The 21583-nt window shown below is 40.8% G+C and overlaps 1 protein-coding gene across 1 annotated transcript in view; it reads right to left on the bottom strand.

Annotated features, from left to right (window-relative positions):
• pold1 (polymerase (DNA directed), delta 1, catalytic subunit) overlaps positions 1–21583 on the bottom strand; it is a 109888-nt gene that overhangs the window by 81388 nt on the left and 6917 nt on the right. The window contains exons 3-7 of the mRNA XM_043679658.2: positions 19631–19747; positions 13532–13672; positions 12001–12126; positions 8946–9114; positions 3739–3859 (exon numbers count right to left, since the gene is read on the bottom strand). Coding sequence (XP_043535593.1) covers positions 3739–3859; positions 8946–9114; positions 12001–12126; positions 13532–13672; positions 19631–19747 — 674 coding nt within the window. The remainder of the gene's footprint in view (positions 1–3738; positions 3860–8945; positions 9115–12000; positions 12127–13531; positions 13673–19630; positions 19748–21583) is intronic.

The raw sequence follows: 21583 nt of genomic DNA on the forward strand, positions 1-21583 counted from the left end.
AATTGATGTTCCCATGCACTTGCTGCCTTGTTCAAGTCAATGACAATCACAGGTTTGACTGATGCCAACAAAGATACCTTAATGCATTCAGTAAATAATACACACCACGACCAACATTCTCACTAAACTACAGCCACATTGGGGTCAGGATTTTTTTAATTCATTCACAGGATGTGGGAGTCACTGGCCAGGCTAGCATTCATTGTCCACCCTCAACCCTAATTCAGAGTCAACCACATTACTATGGGTCTGGAGTCAAATGTAAGCCAAACCAGGTAAGGATGGCAGCTTCTTTTCCTAAATTACATTAGTGAACAAGATGGGTTTTTCATTACAATTAACAATGGTTTCATGGCCATCATTATACATTTAATTCCAGATTTTAGTCACTGAATTTGAATTCAGTGAGATTCAAATATGACCTGGGTCTCCAGATTACTAGCCTAGTGATAAAACCATTACATCAGCATCTCCCCTTAATATTCCATAAAGTGATTTTTAACATTCCATGCAGGGGACAAACAGGTTGTCCGCCAATCTTGAAGACCACACAATGTGAGTAACAGGGAGAAATTAGAAGAAACATCAATTGCAGTCACTACAGACCACAACAGTCTTAGGTTCAATTTTTAGTTCATTCTGAGGGAACTGGTGGCACCAGTTGGGGGCCTAACCTCTTTGGACTGTTGCTAAACCCAATGTTTCCAAGGTACCTCACAGCAGCACAACCAGAGTGACAGAGTCAAATAGCATAGAAACAGACCCTTCTGTACAACTAATCCAGGCCTACCATGTTCCCAAACTAAATTAGCTCCACTTACCTGCATTTGGCCCATATCCCTCCAAACCTTCCTGTTCATGAACTTATGTAAAAGTCTTTTAAATGTTGTAATTACACGTACCAACCACTCCCTCTGGCAGTTTATTCCACACACAAACCACTCTCTGTAAAAACATTGCCCCTCATGCCCTTTTTAAAACCTTCTCCTCTCAACTTAAACATGTGTCTAGCTTTTTGAACTCACCCACGATAGGGAAAATATCCTTGCTATTCACCTTATCTATGCCCCTCATGATCTTTTAAACCTCTAAAAGGACACCTCCTACATTCCAGTCTAAACATGTCCCAGCCTATCCTTATAACTCAAACACCACACTCCCAACAATCTTTTCTGAACCCTCTCTAACTTAATAATATCCTTTCTGCAGCAGGGCAGCCAGAACTACACAAAGTACTCCAGAAGAGGTCTCACCACCATTCTATTTAACATGACATCCCAACTCCTACACTCAAATGTCTGAGCAAGAAGGCAAATATGCTATATGCCTTCTTGACAACCTCAAAGAATTACACACTTGAACTTCCAGGTCTCTGTTCTACAACAATAGCCAGAGCCCTACCACTTACTGCATAAATCTTGACCTTGTTTGTTTTACCAAAATGCAATACCGCACATTTATCCAAAAGTCTACCACTCTGCTCTCATCTTTTTTTGGTTACTTCTTCAAAAAACTCAATTAAGGTTGTGAGACACTACTTTCCTCGCACAAAACCCTCCTCAGTCCTTGCCTCTAAAAGTGCATACAAATCCTATCTTTCAGAATCACCAGCAACAATTTACCCACCACCAATGGTAGACTCAGATCTATAGTTCCCCAAGCTTTGCTTACAGCCTTTCTTAAATAAGTGCACAACATTAGAAACCCTCCAATCCTGTAGCATCATATCTGTGGTTATAGATGGTACAAATATTTCTGCTAGGATCATTGCAGTTTCTTTCTTAACTTCCCACATCTTGGGATACACTTGTTCAAGTCCTGAAGATTTACCTACGTTTATATTTTCTAAGACCTCCAGCACTTCCTGCAGAAAAAGTGACATCAAGGAAAAGGGTCAAGGGTGGAATTGGGAGCCTAGATTGTTACTGATCTGGGAAGTGAACATATATGAACAATAGGAACAAACAGAATGGAAAACTGTTACATTCTACATAGTCAAGACAGCTTGCCATCAATACTACACTTTCACTGATTTGCAACGGGCATAGGGTGGCTGATTCATTTAAATAGTTTCTGACTTATCAGTTAAAAATCACATCTTACAGTAACAGCTGAAGGCAAGATAAAGTGGCTCTCCTCATGTTTTGACTGCAGACTGTGTTGGAAGAGATCAAACACTTTCACAATCTTGTTCACAGTCCCAAATTATTCAGTTAGCAGAGATCCAATCACATGCCTGTTGGCAAACAAGTGACTTTAAACATTAATGACTGATCACTAGCCCTTTGACCAATCAAGTTCTTGCTGTCACCAAAGCTCCATCTAAATAGACAACCCTTTTGCTCCAATTCATCTAGAGTCACTTAAATAATTGCTTGTTCAAACAGCTCCTTACATAATGCTTGCAATGAAAGTCAGGTTACTTTTTTGGGACGGGATGGGATGAAGGGTCTTTTTCTGCACTATTAATCTTCTATAGCGTCAAGGTACAACGCGGATGATAATTGTTGCCTCTTTTAACATTTCTGTCTTTGCAACACTGTCAGTCTTAATCCATAACAATCCACTTTTGACCAATGCCGAGGGGTGACCTTATAGAGGCTTATAAAATCATTAGGGGCATGGATATGGTGACTAGCCAAGGTTTTTTTTAACCGAGGATGGGAGAGTCCAAAACTAGAGGGGATAGGTTTAAGATGAGAAGGGAAAGATTTTAAAAGGATCTGAGGGGCAACCTTTTCACACAGAGGGTGCTGCGTGTATGGAATGAACTGCCAGAGGAAGTGGTGAAGATGGGTACAATTACAATATTTAAAAGGCATCTGGATGGGTACACGAGTACGAAGAGTTGAGAGGGATATGGGCCAAATGTTGGCAAATGGGACTAGGTCACATTGGGATGTCTAGTCAGTGCAGACAAATTGGATCGAAGGGTCTGTTTCTATGTTCCATGATTGACCATTCTCATGAGTAATGAACAATCATTCATCAAAGTGAAGTTCCAGAGGAAAATTGGCACAAATAAATAGAAGAGTGAACACCTGTAGGAAGGGAAAAGTGGGAGAAGGACAAATAATGCACACCTCTCTTTGTCAACCATGCTTTTTGTTAAATAAGGAATAATTAAAAATTCTGAAAGCTGTAAGAGAAAACAAACCAAAATGCAAAATACTGCTTTATAAATCAGAGTTCTTCTGAATATTGTTGTGCAGAAATATTTAATAAGCATCTGCCTATCATTTGGCATCACGCAAAAATTAGCGTGATGCCAAGTGATAGGCAGATGCTTATTAAGTCACATTCAAAACATGTTGCATTTCCAGAATATTTATGGTAGATAAGCATTATTCAGCTTTCCAAGTTTGGCAAAGTAATATTCGAGACAGGGAGTGAGGTTATGAACATCAAGCCCTATCCTTCCAGGAATAACTGCACCTTGTAAGAAAAATACAAGCTTTTAAAAAAGATTACTTCCATTCCACACATCTAAATATTCAATCTAATTAGCCTTTAGGAGAAAGTGAGAACTGGAGATGCTGGAGATCAGAGTTGAGAGTGTGTTGCTGGAAAAAGCACAACAGGTCAGGTAGCATACAAGGAGCAGGAAAATCGACGTTTCAGTTCCTGATGAAGGGCTTATGCCCGAAACGTTGATTCCCCTGCTTCTCGGATGCACCCTGACCTGCTGTGCTTTTCCAGCAACACACTCTCAACGAATTAGCCTTTAGATAAGCATACCTTTCTGGGATTGTCCCTTGTAGTAGTTGAGTTTCCTGTTATTTGTTCTTCTCTTAACAAGTACTTTCCAGCCAGTAGTTCAATCCAATTGCAGCCAACCACATCACTGTCCACCATGAATCTACAAAAGTATTGCAGGGAGGGCAGAAAAATGCAAGAGGTGATCACAAATTATACTCAACCTTTTTAATCTTCTGCACATCAGCACACATGGAGTTCAGAACTGACCAAATTCTACCAAAAGCACCATCATGCCTGAAGAACACTAAGTACGGTCCCATTCAATTGCAGAAAATATGTTTGTATTCATGTCATTGGCCCACCAATGGTGGTAAAACCAAATGACACCAATATGTCGTTGGAATATCGCATGCAATTCTGGCCTCCTTCCTATCAGAAAGATATTGTGTAACTTGAAAGGGTTCAGAAAAGATTTACAAGGATCTTGCCAGGATTGGAAGATTTGACCTATAGGGAGAGGTTGAATCGGCTATGGCTGTTTTCCCTGGAACGTCAGAGGCTGAGGGGTGACCTCATAGAGGTTTATAAAATCATGAGGGGCATGGATAGGATAAATAGACAAAGTCTTTTCCCTGGGGTCGGGGAGTCCAGAACTAGACGGCATAGGTTTAAGGTGAGAGGGGAAAGATATAAAAGAAACCTAACAGGCAACTTTTTCACTCAGAGGGTGCTATGTGTATGGAATGAGCTGCCAGAGGAAGTGGTGGAGGCTGGTACAATTGCAACATTTAAAAGGCATCTGGATGGGTATATGAATCGAAAGGGTTTAGAGGGATATGGGGTGGGTGCTGGCAGGTGGGACTAGATTGGGTTGGGATATCTGGTCAGCATGGACGAGTTGGACTGAAGGGTCAGTTTCCGTGCTGTACATTTCTATAAATCTGTCTCTTTCAAAAGATGGCTTGGTGCAGCATGCCTGAAGTTTCCTCTGCGCAACACCTCTGCAAAACTGATAAATAGACAATTTTAGGTGAGAACAAGGAACAGAAAAATGACAGCCAACATTTCTTTTAAGCTGCACTGCCACCTGCAAGACCTGCTTTTGCCAATCCGCATTTCAACGCAGTGACCTTGCACATACAGAAGTCACTGCCACTTACAGACTTCCATTAAAAAAAGGGGAACGGACAACACAACTGAACAGTCATTTTTTACTCATTCAAGGATATGTAGGCATTAGAGTCATACAGCACTGAAACAGATGCTTCAATCCAACCAGTCCACATCAACCATGTTCCCAAACTAAACTCATCCCATTGGCCTGCGCTTGGCCCATATCCTTCCAAACTTTAACTATTCATGAACTTATCTAACTATCTTTTAAACATTGTTCAAAGTTTGTGAGAAGATTTGTAGCTCGGGTGCTCGTTGCTGTGGTTCTGTTCGCCGAGCTGGAAGTTTTTGTTGCAAACGTTTCGTCCCCTGTCTAGGTGACATCCTCAGTGCTTGGGAGCCTCCTGTGAAGCGCTTCTGTGGTGTTTCCTCCGGCATTTATAGTGGCCTGTCCCTGCCGCTTCCGGTTGTCAGTTTCAGCTGTAGTGGCTGGTATATTGGGTCCAGGTCTATGTGTTTGTTGATGGAGTTTGTGGATGAGTGCTAAGCTTCTAGGAATTCCCTGGCTGTTCTTTGTTTCGCTTGCCCTATAATGGTAGTGTTGTCCCAGTCAAATTCATGTTGCTTGTCGTCTGCGTGTGGGGCTACTAGGGATAGCTGGTCGTGTCGTTTCGTGGCTAGTTGATGTTCATGGATGCGGATCGTTAGCTGTCTTCCTGTTTGTCCTATATAGTGTTTTGTGCAGTCCTTGCATGGGATTTTGTACACTACATTAGTTTTGCTCATGCTGGGTATTGGGTCCTTCATTCTGGTGAGTTGTCGTCTGAGAGTGGCTGTTGGTTTGTGTGCTGTTATAAGTCCTAGTGGTCGCAGTAGTCTGGCTGTCATTTCAGAGATGTTATTGATGTATGGTAGTGTGGCTAGTCCTTTGAGTTGCGGCATGTCCTCGTTCTGTTGTCTTTCCCTTAGGCATCTGTTGATGAAATTGCGTGGGTATCCGTTTTTGGCGAATCCGTTTCCGCGCAATTTCATCAACAGATGCCTAAGGGAAAGACAACAGAACGAGGACATGCCGCAACCCAAAGGACTAGCCACACTACCATACATCAATAACATCTCTGAAATGACAGCCAGACTACTGCGACCACTAGGACTTATAACAGCACACAAACCAACAGCCACTCTCAGACAACAACTCACCAGAACGAAAGGCCCGATACCCAGCATGAGCAAAACTAATGTAGTGTACAAAATCCCATGCAAGGACTGCACAAAACACTATATAGGACAAACAGGAAGACAGCTAACGATCTGCATCCATGAACATCAACTAGCCACGAAACGACACGACCAGCTATCCTTAGTAGCCACACACGCAGACGACAAGCAACATGAATTTGACTAAGACAACACTACCATTATAGGGCAAGCGAAACAAAGAACAGCCAGGGAATTCCTAGAAGCCTGGCACTCATCCACAAACTCCATCAACAAACACATCGACCTGGACCCAATATACCGGCCACTACAGCGGACAGCTGAAACTGACAACCGGAAGCGGCAGGGACAGGCCACTATAAATGCCGGAGGAAACACCACAGAAGCGCTTCACAGGAGGCTCCCAAGCACTGAGGATGTCACCTAGACAGGGGACGAAATGTTTGCAACAAAAACTTTTAAACATTGTAACTGTACCTGCATCCACCACTCTCTCTGGCAGTTCATTCCACGCACAAACCAATCTGTGTAAGAGAGGTGTCCCTTAGATCCCTTTTAAGTCTTTCTCCTCTCACTTTAAAAGTATGCCACTTAGATTTGAATTCCCCCACTCAAGGGAAAAGACCCTCGTCATTCACTTCATCATGGTGCTATAAACCTCTATAAAGGTCACTTCTCAACCTCCTACACTCCAGTGAAAGAAATCCCACTCTATTTTAATATCTCAAATCCTCCATTCCTGGCAAATATTTTCTGAATCCTCTCCAGTTTAGTAACATCCTTCCTCTAGCAGGGTTACCAGAACTGCACACAATACGCCAGAAGAGGCTACCAACAACTTCCACAACCTCAGCATGACATCCCAAATCCTATAGTCAAAGGTCTAAGCAACGAAGGCAAGCATACAAAAGTCCTTAACCACCCTGTCTACCTGTGTTGCAAATTTCAAAGAATTATGTGCCTGAACCCCCTAGGTGTCTCTGTTCTACAACACTACCCTGGACCTGCCATTAATTGTATAAGTCTTGTACTTGGTTTCTATTACCAAAATGCAATACCTCACATTTACCCAAATTAAACTCCATCTGACACTCAGCCTATTGACCCAATTGATAAAGGTCTCATTGCTGGCTGGGTCCGCATTTATTACCCCTGACTGTCCTGGAGAATTATGCCTTCTTCAATCACTGAGGTCCATGCAATGTAGGAATATCCCGAGTCCTATTAGGAGTTCCAAGAATTTTATCCCAGCAATAGTGATGCAATGGCAATATAGCTCCAAGTCAGGGTGGTGGATGATTTGAAGGGGAAATTTGCAGGTATCATGGAATCCATATCCTGCAGGTAGAGAGCATTTGGTCCATCAAGTGTGCATAAACCCTCTGAAGAGCATCTCGGCCTCGTCCTGTAATCCCCGCCCCAATTACCATAGTTAACCCATCCAGTCCACAAATCAGTGATCACTAGCAATTTAGCATGCACAATCCACCTAACCTGTACATCTTTGGGTGTGTGCTGGCCTCCTTCTTCCAAATGGTAAACATCAGATTCAGAAGGCGTTCTCCAAAGAATCTTACTGCATCCCTACAGTGCTGCTTGAAAACGATATATATTGCCACCACTGTGGTTTGATGGTGAAGGCAGTTCATGATGGTGGGAGGGTTACTTTGTTTTGGACGGTGTCCAACTTCTGGGAGGTTGTTGGAGCTGCACGCATCCAGATGAGTGCAGCATATTCCATCACATTCTTGGTAGGTGCCTTGTCAATGGTGGACAGAGTCTAGGATTAAGTTACTCGTCACTGAATTCCTAGATTCTATCTGGCTGTAGTAGCCACAGTATGTATATGGCTGTTTCAGTTCTTTTCTGATCAATGGTAATCTCAAGGGGATTCAACAATTCATACGGTGTTGAACATCAAGGAGTGATCTCTTGCTGGAGATGATCATTGCATACCTCCTGTGCAATACCAATACTACTTTACATATACTGTACTTCAAGGCAGGGCAATCACCCAACTGAATAGGACAAAGAAGCCAGCAAATTAAACGTTGCGCAAAGTTGATACCAACAGAGGTTTATTGATGAGAAAATAGAGAATTAATGAGATAAGAAAAGCTTCTTGAAGACCTGAGGTAGTCAGCATTACACTATGGGTGTAATATATAATCAATTATGGTCAGGGCACATGGTTAGCACTGTTTAAAAATGTAAGCAGTTGACTACGCTAAGCACAGATAGTATAAACAGTAGTGACTGCACCCACTTTGTCACCTGAGCCATTCCGAAGCTCACAGACAGCCCCAATGTCAAAAACAAAATTACAAGCAATAAAACAAAGCACATTTCAAACAGGTTTAGATTATTACCTTTCCATCCCCAAAAGTACAGAAGTTTTATCTTAAAAAAAAAAGTGGTGACTACTCATTCCTTCGCCATTGTTTAATTGCTAGCATCGTCGCCAGGATTAGGCAGCTGTGATTCCAGTCCCAATCCAGAGACATGAACACATATGTCTATGCTCACACTGTTATATGAGAGAGCACTATCCTCTCAGAGGTGGTGTCTTTAAGTTCAACCATTTAACCAAAGCGCATGTACTCTCTCAGGTGACTATAAAAGATTCAAAAGCACTACTCAAAGAGAAGGGGAGGTTTCCCTAATGTCTTGGTCAATATTTATTTTTCAACCAACAACACCCTCCCCAAAAAACCTGTTTTTTTTCTCACAACTGCTTGACAGAGGTTGCTATATGCAAATTGCTTGCCATGTTGCATAAATTAAAGCATTCACTACATTGCAGAAGTGGTTCATCAGTTGTGCTCACTTTCAGATGCCTTGAGGTTGTGAAAGAAGGTACATAAATGCAAGCCTTTTGTTATACAATTGTTTGAACACAAAGGAACAGCAAGTACCTGATTTCAAAGTCTATGTTGGCCTCATATGACTGATAATTACACATCGGAATTGAACCAAAGCGGAATCCTTGCTCCAGCAGGCGCTTAGCAGGAGCGATTAAACGAGGTAGCGCCATCGTAATCTTCAGAAACGGTGTCTTAGTATTTCCTCCATAACCATACATATCTGTAATTACATATCATTTACCTGCTGAAAGCATAACCTTAGGAAATTGAAACAATAATTTTCTCATTGCCTCTCCTTAATATAGTTAACCCTGTTTTGGAAATGGCAGGTATCTTGTCCAAGTTGACACTCTCCCATGTAAATCCAGACAGTATGACTGCATAGGAGAGGAGTGTGGTGTGCTCTCTGGACAGTCAAAGACACTCTTACCAGCAGCCTTAAGGATAATGACTGGGAATCAAAAACTTGCCCTTGTCCTAACCCAGGAGTGTTCAGGTCAATTGTGACATGGTTATTGTAGCCCTCACTTATATCAAACAATAGGGTTGATCTAATTTCAGGGAACCTTACATAGGAGCAGTTTGAATAGTGATGAGAAATGATAATGGCAAATCATTTGTGGGAGTGGTGCACACACCCTCCAACTGTAACCAGATCAAGAAAAAAATTTTGGATCTTGACAGCAAGGCGAAATGATAATCATGGGAATTTTAAAATCCATTTAGTCTGGAAAAATTAAATGAGCAAAAGTAGCCAAGATGAGGTGGGCACAGAATATTTTTGAGATAGTTCCTTAGAACAATATTTTCTACAGCCAAACAGCGTGCAAGCTATACTAGATTTGGTATTTTACAACAGGATAGGAATAATTAACAACCTCAGTGATGGTGTCCCAAGGTAGTATCAATCATAGTGTAAACTGAATTTTACATTCAGTTTGAGGAAGAAAAGATAGAGTCCAAGACGAGTATTTTAATGAAGAGCAATTATGAGGACATGAAAGCAAAGCTAACAAAAGCAAATCAGCAAGTGAGGTTAAGGGATAGAACTCAGACACTATGGCAGATACTTAAAGCGATATTTCAGAATGCACAGGGTACATTTTAATGAGAAAGAGAAATTCCAAGGTACAGCCCACCATTCATTGTTAGCTTTAAAAAAAGTGTATTAAACTTATAATTATGCAAAGACAGGTGGCAAGTCAGAAAATTGTACAGAATGTAAAGAACAGCTAAGAATGAGGGAAAAATTAAAGGCTGAGAGAAAATCAACAAAAAATATAAAAACAGTTAAGTTTTTATAGATATTTAAAACATAAAATAGCTAGAGTGTCAGCCCTATTAAATTAGCCTGGGGAAATAAGGAACTGGTGTATGAATTGTTCAGGTATTTTGCATTGGAATAAAACAACATCACAGAAAAAGCTGTCAACCTGGAGGGAGGGGATAAAATATTAAAATTGCCAGCGAGATGGTACCGAAGCTGCAGGCTGACAAATCCCCAATCCTGTTGGGAATTCAGTCTGGGGTATTAACTATTTCACTAGTCAATTTTAATGTGTATATTTTAATTTTCCAAATTTGCCTAGATTTATGAAAGATTCCATTAGATTTAAAAGTAACAAAATTGACTCACGTATTCAAAAAGGGAAGACAACAAAACAAGAAACTATAGGCCAGTTACCTTATCATCTGACATTGGGAAAATGCCAGAAGGTATTACAGTATGACATTATAGTAGGGCACTTAGAAAGATTGTCATGCAGTCAACATAGCTTTGTGAAGGTGAAATCATATTTAACTAATTTATTGGAGTTCTCTGAGGAAGTAACATACACTGTGGATGAAGGGAACCAGTGAATGCACTATACCTCAATTTCCAGAAAGCATCCGATTCAGTATCACATCAAAAGCTATGGCAGAAAACAAAAACTCATGGTATGGCAGAAGCTTGTTTAGCTTAAAGGAAACAGAGTTGGTGTAAATTGATTATCTTTTGGGTGCCAAAATGCTGAGTAGTGTGTAATGAGGATCAGTGTTGGGGCCTCAGCTATTAGAATTTATATAAATGACTTGGATGAAAGAACAGAAGGCACAGTTGCTAAATTTGCTGACAACACAAAGATAGGTAGGCAAGTGAGTTGTGAAGTGGGCATAAGGAGGCTACAAATATAGAAAGCTAAATGTCTAAGTAAAGATCTGGCAAATGCACACATTGTCAGAAAATGTGAAGTCTATTTAGCAGGAAGACTAAGAAAGAAGCATATTATCTAAATGGTGAGAGATTGCAAATGGATCAGTGTGTCCTAGTGTGAGAGTCACTGCTTAATGAAATAAGAATTGAATACACAAGTAGGAGGTTATGCTTCAGTTTTACAGGAGCATGTGTGAGATCAGTAGAATACAATATGATCTCCTTACTTAGAAATGGCATGGCACTGAAAGCAGTGGAGAGGAGGTTTACAAAATTAAAAATTGAAACGAACAGGTTATCTCATGAGGAAAAGTTGCACAGACTAGGCTTGTATCTGCTAGAGTTCAGAACAGTGAAAAGCAACTTGATTGAAACAGACCAAGTCATGAGTGGTCTTGACAGAAAGCATTTGGGATATGTTCCAAAATAAGGAGTCACCCATTAACGATAGGAAGAATTATTTTCTCAGACAGTCCTTTAGTCATTGGAACACTCTTCCTGAAAAGGAGGTGGATGCACAGTATTTGAATATTTGTAAAGCAGACATGGATAGTTTCTTGACCAACAATAAAGTGAAAGATTGTCAGGGAGAGGCAGGAGTATAGAATAATAAGATCAACCATGATTTCACTGAATAGCAGACTTGAGGGACCAAGTGGGTTATGACTGCTCCTAATTCAAGTGTTCAAATCTCTTGCTAGAATCTTCTTCCCTGAAAACTAAAGTATCATAACTTCCTATTCCAGCAACAACTTACAGGTTCTTAAAGAGCTTCTGATTTGCCTCATAATCTCTCCTACTACTTTCAACTATTATGGCACTTCTCAACGTAAACATTGGCCTTTGTTCTGGTTCCCCTGTCATTATACGGAAAGAACTGCAGGGAGCCACACTATTGAATTCAGTACTTACTCTCCTTCATACAGATATCAACTGCCAAAACTGCTTGAGAAATGTTGTCCTTATTTGATCTCATGTCCTTAATCACAATTGTGTTCAATTCCCGTTGAAAATCATGGAGCTGTTCTGAACCGAATCCTGTTAGAAAAATTGTATTCCTTGGTTACTAAAACAAAACAGTCTCACAGATGTAGCAAGAAGTTCTAGAGCTGTAAGGCATATCACCATAAGAGGTCTCAACCACTTTTTAATCAAAATGGCACTGCAAATTTGTGTCAGGGTGGAGTGCAGTCTTTGTAACTGTGCCACTGAACATTCAGGTTAAAAAAAAAACTTGCGTAAGTCTCAACCATGTCAATGTTCGAGTCTTTCCCATGTAATTGGCTGCAGTTTTCCCAATGATTAACACAAAGTCACACAGACTCTCAATGTCTTTGGAAGTTTTCTCCGAAAGTGCCACATTCTCAGAGTAAAAAGAGATGCACAATAATTTGTCTTTACTAGCTTCATGAGAATGGAATGACAAAAACAGATTCTGTAACAGTTTCAATAAATACTGGAGTGAAAAAAAATTGTAGAGGCATGTGGAAAAAATGGTGAGTGCAACTTGATGGGGCTACTCTTCAAATGTACCAGTGCAGATTCAATGGGCCAAATGGCCTCCTTCAATGCTGTATTATTGTATAAACACTCCTTTTTAAGTTAATCTCCCAGGCCAACACAATGCAACATGAGGAACAGAGGTCCAAACTGAAAAGGAGAACAAAATAAAACTCTAGAATTCTACTAAATTAACCTGAATACAAACACAAATGGCAAGTGCTTGAGGGACTGTCACAGTGTCCCATTTTCCTCTGCCCCAAGGTTTCATTAGATCTATGCCCTCTAGAATTAAAGAAACTGACAGGCTCAGTGACACAAAATTCTTAAGAGGCTCAACAGGGTACATGTTAAGTTTGGTTGGAGTCTAGAATCAGGATCATAATCTCAGAATAAGAGATCAGCTAATTAGGGCTGAGATGAAGAGAAATTTCTTCACTCAAAAATCATAAACCTTTGTAATTTTCCAACACAGATTGATGGATTCTCAGCCATTGAGTAACTCAAGACAGATATCATATTTTTAAAAGCATTAAAGAAATCAAGGGGTATCTAGATGATGAAATCTGGTCTTTCAGATAAAAAAGTCAACCTCAAAGGATTAAAAAGCCAACTTTTGGCCCTATTTATGTTCTCATTAGAAGCTGAATAAAACAAAAATCTATAACAGAGAAAGAAAATAGGCAATCTCACCAACCAAAACAAAAAGATAACTTATTTGGGAAATTTAATAGATTTATACTGGTAGCATTCTGAGCTCAGGGTTAAAATGTATTGCAAGGACAATCAGAATGAACATTATATAGCAGCTCTCATGTTATAACTGAATGGGCAGTACTTGGTGTGGAAAAGAGTAAACTAAAATGGAATGAGCACAGCACCATCACCCATCTTGATAAAAGATAAACCATCCCCAGTATTGTAAGAGTTTGCAAAATCTCACCAGGTGGTGCCTTAACATAGAAGTAAGGCATGAATCCATGCACGTGGCAGCAGACACTATTCCCTTCCATCGTAATTCCAAACATACGAGTAACAGGAACTGGTCCCTGTTTACTCCCAGGCATTCCAGCAACATGAGAACCTTCAAGAAAAATGAAACTGTTATTACCAGTTTTTTTTCCTTTATTCTTTATTAGGATGAGTGTGTCACTGGCAAAGCCAGCAATTGTTCTTCTCTCACAGCCTTTGCCCTGAGTGGTTTGCTGGGACATTTCACAGAGTAGTTAAGAGTCAATAACATTGCTGCAGGTCTTGAGTAAATCATGGGGAAGACCAGATAAGGATGATCCATTAAGGACGAAAAAAGCCAGATGCATTTTTAGAACAATTGATGATAATTTCATGGTCACCATCACTGGTACCAGCACTTTTTTTTTCAATATTGAAATTAAATTTAAATTCCACAAACTGCCGTGGGATTTGAACCTAACTTCTTAGGACATTAGCCTGGACCACTAGATAAGGCAAATCAGGGCAGGACTTAAACACTTAATGGTAAGGTCCTGGGGAGTGCTGCTGAACAAAGAGAGCTTGGAGTGCAGGTTCATAGTCCCTTGGAAGTGGAGTGGCAGGTAGGTAGGATAGCGAAGGTGGTATTTGGTCAAAGCATCGAATAAAGGAATTGGGAGGTCAGTGCATTGGTTAGGCTACTGTTGGAATACTGTGCGCAATTCTGGTCTCCTTATCAGAAGGATGTTGCGAAACTTGAAAGGGTCCGGAAAGGATTTACAAGGATATTGCCAGAGTGGAAGGTTTGAGCTATAGGGAGAGGTTGAATAGGCTGGGGCTGTTTTCCCTGGAGGGTCGGAGGCTGAGGGGTGACCTTATAGAGGTTTATAAAATCACAGGGGGTATGGGATAGGGTCCATAGACAAGGTCCTTTCCCTGGGGTTGGTGGTCCAGAACTAGAGGGCATAGGTTTACAGTGAGAGGGGAAAGATTTCAAAGGGATGTAAGGGACAACTTTTTCATGCAAAGAGTGGTGCCCCAGAGGAAGTGGTGGAGGCTGTAACAATTATATTTCAAGGCATCTGGATGTGTATATGAATAAGAAGGGTTTAGAGGGATGTGGGCCAGGTGCTAGCAAATGGGACTAGATGAACTTAGGATATCTTGTCGGAATGAACAAGATGGACCGAATAGTCTGTTTCCATGCTGTGCATCTCTATGACAATGTCAAGTTACCAAAGCACTACATTCTTCCCCCTAAGGTCAGCTTATTTGCTGCTTTGGGAAGCTTGTTGCTAACAAATTGGCATCTAAGTTTCCAGCATTTTAACAGCGACCATACTCCAAAAATATTTCATTGGCTGCACAATGGTCACAAAAGGAACAAAGAGATTTAAAGTTTTTTTTAACCTCATACAAAGTGTAAGGTAAGGAAGAAAAGCAGAATGGTTGAAACCGACAGGGTAGAGGAGAGTTACACTGAGGAGGAGGTTAGGAGTTGGGACGTCATGTTGAGGTTGCATGGGATGTTGGCAAGCCTCTTCGAGTCATAGAGATGTACAGCACAGAAACTCATCCATGCCGACCAGGTATCCCAACTTAATCTCGTCCCACCTGCCAGCAACCGGCCCATATCCCTTCAAACCCTTCCTATTCATATTCCCATCCAAATGCCTTTTCAATGTTGCAATTGTACCAGCTCATTCCATACATGCACCACTCTCTCCGTGAAAACGTTGCCCCTTAGGTCTTTTTTATATCTTTCCCCTCTCACCTAAACCTATGCCCTCTAGTTCTGGACTCCCACACCCCAGGGAAAAGACCTTGTCTATTTATCCTACCCATCATGATTTTACAACCTCAATAAGGTCACCCCTCAGCCTCCAACACTCCAGAGTAAACAGACCGAGCCTATTCAACTTCTCCCTATAGGTCAAATCCTCCAATCCTGACAACATCCTTGTAAATCTTTTCCGAACCCTTCCAAGTTTCACAACATCCTTCCGATGGGAAGGAGACCAGAAACGCATGCAATATTCAAAAAGTGGCCTAACCAATGTCCTGAAAAGCCGCAACATGACCTCCCGACTCCTGTACGCAATGCTCTGACGAATTTAAAAAAAGCATACCAAACCCCTTCTTAACTATCCTATCTATCTGCAACTCTACTTTCAAGGAGCTATGAACCTGCATTCCAAGGTCTCTTTGTTCAGCAGCACTCCTGAGATCCTTATCATTAAGTGTATAAGTCCTGCTAAGATTTGCTTTCCCAAAACGCAACACCTCGCATTTATCTAAATTAAACCCCATCTGATACTCCTAAGCCCATTGACTCATCTGATCAAGATCCCATTGTAATCTGAGGTAGCCTTCTTCACTGACCACTACACCTCCAATTTTGGTGTCATCTGCAAATTTACTAACTGCACCTCTTATGCTCACATCCAAATCATTTAAATAAATGACCAAATGACCCAGCACCAATCCTTGTGGTCATAGGCCTCCAGTCTGAAAAATAACCCTCCACCACCTTTCTGTCTTCTACCTTTGAGCCAGTTCTGTATCCAAATGGCTAGTTCTCCCTGCAGTCTGAGAGATCTAACCTTGCTAACCAGTCTCCCATGGGGAACCTTGTCGAATGCCTTACTGAACTCCATATAGATCATGTCCACCACTCTGCCCTCATCAATCCTCTTATTTACTTCTTCAAAAAACTCAATCAAGTTTGTGAGACATGATTTCCCATTCACAAATGACTTCCCCTAATCAGTCTTGCCTTTCCAAATAAATGTAAATCCTGTCCCTCAGAATTCCCTCCAACAACTTGTCCACCACCGACCTCAGGCTGACAGGTCTATAGTTCCCTAGCTTGTCCTTACTACTTTTTTAAAATAGTGGCATCATGTTAGCCAACCTCCAGTCTTCTAGCACCTCACCTGTGACTATTGACAATACAAATATCTCAGCAAGGGGCTCAGCACTCACTTCCCTAGCTTCCCACAGAATTTTAAGGTACACCTGATCAGTTTCTGGAGAATTGTGTACAGTTCTTGTTATGCTGTTGAGGGAATGGTATCATTAAGCCAGAGAGGATTCAGAAAAGATTTACCAGAACAGAGGTTTATAAAATCATGAGGGGTATAGATAAGATGAATTGCAGGTGTCTTTTCCCTCAGGTGAGGGATTTCAAGACTAGGAGACATAATTTTAAGGCGAGAGGAGAACAATTTTAAAAAGACATGAGGGCTTTTTTTTTTTTTACACAAAGAGTGGTTCATGTGTGGAACGAACTTCCAGAGGAATTGGTGGATGCGGGTACAGTTACAATGCTTAAAAGACATTTACAGAAGTCAAACATGCCTATGTTTTGAGACCAATGAGTACGTGGCTTGTGTTTAATGAGAAGACGACTTCCAAATTCCTTAGCCAGATGATCTGTGTCATAGAGTTTAAAGGTCACACACCAGGGAGAGTGCCAATTGGAACAAAGAGAGTTGGGACAGATAGGCTAGAACCAATGTTTGGTTGGAAAAACAGTAGCTGAACAATGAGCTACCAAACAGATTGTTTTGGGCAGTTCAAAGTATATTCCCTCAAAAGGGAAAGTTGGCACAAATAAATCCTTAGCCTGTTAGATGACAAAGCAGATAGAAATAAAGTTGAAGAAGAAAACATGTGCTGGTGACAGGTGCTGGCTAGTAAGTACAATTAAGAACCAAGCTGAATACAGAAGGTTCGGGTGGGAGGTGAAAATGCAAATCAGAGAAGAAAAGAGGGATTGTGAAAAATGACTGGTAGCTAACAGCTAAAGGGAAATCCCAAGCTTTCTAAAAGCAAACCAATAGTTAACGGGTGGGAAAATGAGGAGTTGGACTCTTTATGGACCAAAAAAGATTAACCAGTGGCGGCAAGAGACATGGCTAAGATGTTAAATGAGTGCATTGCATTTGTCTTTACCAATGAGACAGACGCCGCCCAGACAATATTGACAGAGGAGGAAACTCTGTCACTCGGAAAGTTTAAAATTGATAAATTGCAGGCATGAATGAACTGTTGGCACTTAAAAGTTGATAAGACACTGGGACCAGATGAGATGCATCCAAGAATATCAAAGAAAGTCAGTATGGAAATTGCAGATGCACTGTCAATAATCTTTCAATTTTCCCTAGATTACAGGGTGGTGCTGAAGGTTGAGAGAATTACAAAATATTACACCTTTGTTCAAAAAAAAGTTACAAGGATAGGCCCAGCAATTACAGACCAGTCATTTTAACTTCAGTGGTGGGGAAATGGCAAGAAACCATTATTCGGGAAAAACTAGCAGCCTGATGAAAAACGTGACATAATTTGGAACAGCCAGCATGGATTTAAGAGAAAATGATACCTCATTAACTTGGAGGAGATATTTGAAGAGGTAATAAAGAAATTTGGAAATATATCACCATTCCTTCACTGTAAATGGGCCAGAATCCTGGAATTTCCTCCCTAACAGCATTGTGGGTCAACCCACAGTCGGTGGACTGCAATGGTTCAAAAAGGCAACTCACCACATCCTTCTCAACGGCAACTAGGGGCAGGCAATAAATGCTGGCCAGCCAGTGACACCCCGCATCCCACAAATGAATAAAAAAATTGACGTTAGATACATGTTGTAGGTAGTTTCAATTAAGGCCTTCAAGAGGGCATTGTTTATATTTAAATTATCATCTAATGTGCAGGGTTACAGGGAAAAGGCAGGAGTGTGGCAATAAATGAAAATGCTTGAGAACCAGTGCAAAAATGATAAGTCACATGTCTCCTTGTGAACTGCAACAGTTCTGTTGCCCTGGAGATAAAGAGGCAACAAAACCCACAGAAGGATGAGTGTCACATTCAGAAGGAACGCATACAAAAATGCTAAAAGACTCAAAGAACAGCATGCAGAATCATGCAGAATAGGTTGTATATGCACAGAAATTACACATTTTCTAAATGCTGTAATGGAGGAAGCAGAGCAACCAATTTGTACATAATTTGGAGATGCTGGTGTTGGACTGGGGTGTACAAATTTAAAAATCACACAACCCCACAACCACTGATGAAGGAGCAGCGCTCCAAAAGCTAGTGCTTCCAATTAAATCTGTTGGACTATAAGCTGATGTTGTTCAATTTTAAAATTTGTACATAGCGAGCATCTACAAATACCATCAACAGATGATTTCCTAAATTATGATATTAAATTGCACAGAGATGGCTACCCCAGGATATTAGATTAGATTACTTAGATTACTTAGTGTGGAAACAGGCCCTTCGGCCCAACAAGTCCACACCGACCCGCCGAAGCGTAACCCACCCAGACCCATTCCTCTACATTTACCCCTTTACCTAACACTAAGGGCAATTTAGCATGGCTAATTCAGCTAACCTGCACGTTTTTGGATTGTGGGAGGAAACCAGAGCACCCGGAGGAAACCCACACAGACATGGGGAGAATGTGCAAACTCCACACAGAGAGTTGCCTGAGGCGGGAATTGAACCCGGGTCTTTGGCGCTGTGAGGCAGCATTGCTAACCACTGTGCCACAGTGCCGCCCGTGATCTGCTAAATTAATGAGAGAGAATACTACTACACTAAGAAAAAATATTTTTCAGACATCTAGTAGATCATCACAAATATGCTGGGATTAAAAGGACAACAGAAGTGCAGGATGAACTTGGATGCTTAGTCGGCCAACTTGAAATATTATAGGGATAAGCTTGACAGACCAAATAACCTTTTTTCCTCAACTTTTTCTGATGGTTACAAAAGAACCATCTATGATTAAACTTGAGGCCACTCAACCCATTGTACTCATTCCATCGCTCAATTAAACTGTTATCTGCGTCCCAGCTCCATCACCCCGTTAAACTTTCTCCAAAAACCAGATTCTGCAACATTTAACCTTGTCTGACAATTACCCACCCATCTCAGTTTTAAAATGTTCACTTAACCACTTGGCCTCAAAAGCTTTTGGGTAAAATTTTGATACTTTGTCACAAAGTCCAATAGTGGTAGTGGTGGTCTGCTGACAACACAACCCTAATCTTCTCCAATTCTCGGTCCCACCACTTACCTACATAGTACTCCAGCTCCACCTGCTGGAAGGCGATATTATCGACCTGTGGGTCAATTTTGGGTACAGGGGGACGCTGCCACTTGTTGTTCGTAATCTTGGAAGAAAACAAATTTCCTGAAAGGGAAAAAAAAGACACCTTTTAGCATGATAGATGATCCACAATTAAACAATTTGTACTCAGCCACCAGATAAGCAAAATAACCAAAATACAGGGCACAGTTTAAAAGAAATTTATCCATTTTATTCCCTCTAGTGTTGTATAAATTTCACTGGAGAGCACTGGCAACCAGTTCAAATTCATCTGCCACAATTTGTGACCTTAAACAATTTTCAATCTTTCAATTTTCTTCCCTCTTCTTTGAAGGTACCACTTACGCACTCAGGGTCGAAGCCACTTTTGATACCTTGCCCAAGTGATTATTTTTCAGACATAAGCCCTTATACTGAATTACAATGAACTATCAGATCACAAACGCTAACATAATTAATCCTGAATCCTTTCATCATACCACTCAGTGTCTGCCTTTAACAACATTCAGTCGCAGGAAAAAGGGAAAGCCTGACCAATTTATTGTTACTTCTGGCCCAAAGAGTGAACCAGCTGAATTCTGCAGTCCGCCCCAAAGATCGGAACTCAAGTGGCACTGGAAGCTATTTGTATTCAAGCATTATCCTCTCGACCGGTCAAGAGGACAACCTGCCTGAGAGGGATTGAAGATGCGTTTATCTTCTGGGTGTAGAAGATTGATATTAATTATAACAAAGCCCACAGTCATGAGTCATTAAAGCTGCAGTGAAAAATTATTTTAGGATTATATTTTACATTTATTCTGAAAGAAATAATTTGGAAAAAAAACACTTTTTAATCGGGGGGGGGGGGTGGTTTCTTTATACAAAGCATATTTACATGACTACAATATATAAACTGAGGTTAAAGGTGCTTAAAAGACTGATGCCTAGTGACTAAAGTTGTTTCGCAAGCATCAAAAAATAATTAAGTCATTTGATGGCTTAGCTTGTTAAACTATAAATCTCTCATCCACTTTTTTGGAATTCTCTGACCGAGGATGCTGAACAAAATTTTCTGTCAAAAATCCTTTCTTCTGGTTGCGAACTACACAACAATAGAGATGGAAATACATTAGGACAGTCAAACTTCGAGCTAAAAGCAGATGGATCAGGTTTTTACCTAGAATCAAACGATTCGGATCCAGGTGAGTTTCATTTAAGTTGAACACAAAAATCCACTAGTCAAGTGTAATGTAGCACACTTCCCAATTTGCATCATTAAACGGATGCAAGTCCTGTAGTTTAAACTTTGTTGGTCATAAGCTCTAGACTGGGGAAATTTGACAATGACTTGGGTGTTCAATTCATTCACAACTCCTCTGATAACAAAGAAAACTCTTGCCAGTTACTACAGGTTCTAAGAAACTCCAGGTTTGGGCTGACAAGTAGCAGATAAAATCCACATCACATATCGGTAGGTAGTGACCATCATGCGCAGACAATTGTCCTTAAACTAGACTTACACCACCATCAGAGGCCTCCACCATCAACATTCAGGAGGTCCTCAATAACCAAAACCTTAACTGAATCAGCACTTGACATTGTGACAACAAGGGGAGAACAATTCCTGAGTACTCAAAGCCTGTGCATTATCAACAAGTCACAAGTACAGAATGTGATGGAAAATTCACCATTCATCTGAATATATTCAGCCACAACATTACTCAGTGAGATTCAACAACATCCAAGATACAATAATTTGCTTGACTCTTTGGACTCTATATCTAGTTGCTCTGTCACCAGCTCAGCATGGGATCAGCACATAGGATCTACTGAGCTACACTAAGTAGGTAGTGGGCAGCAAGTCACTTGAAATGGAGAAGGACTGGACTAGTAAACGAGAGGTCAAGCACAGGTAAATGGATTCAATTCCACCACAGC

Source organism: Chiloscyllium plagiosum, unplaced genomic scaffold, assembly GCF_037043375.1.
Source record: "Chiloscyllium plagiosum isolate Xiang-an unplaced genomic scaffold, Cpla_swu_hap1 HiC_scaffold_33, whole genome shotgun sequence".
Classification (NCBI taxonomy): Eukaryota; Metazoa; Chordata; class Chondrichthyes; order Orectolobiformes; family Hemiscylliidae; genus Chiloscyllium; species Chiloscyllium plagiosum.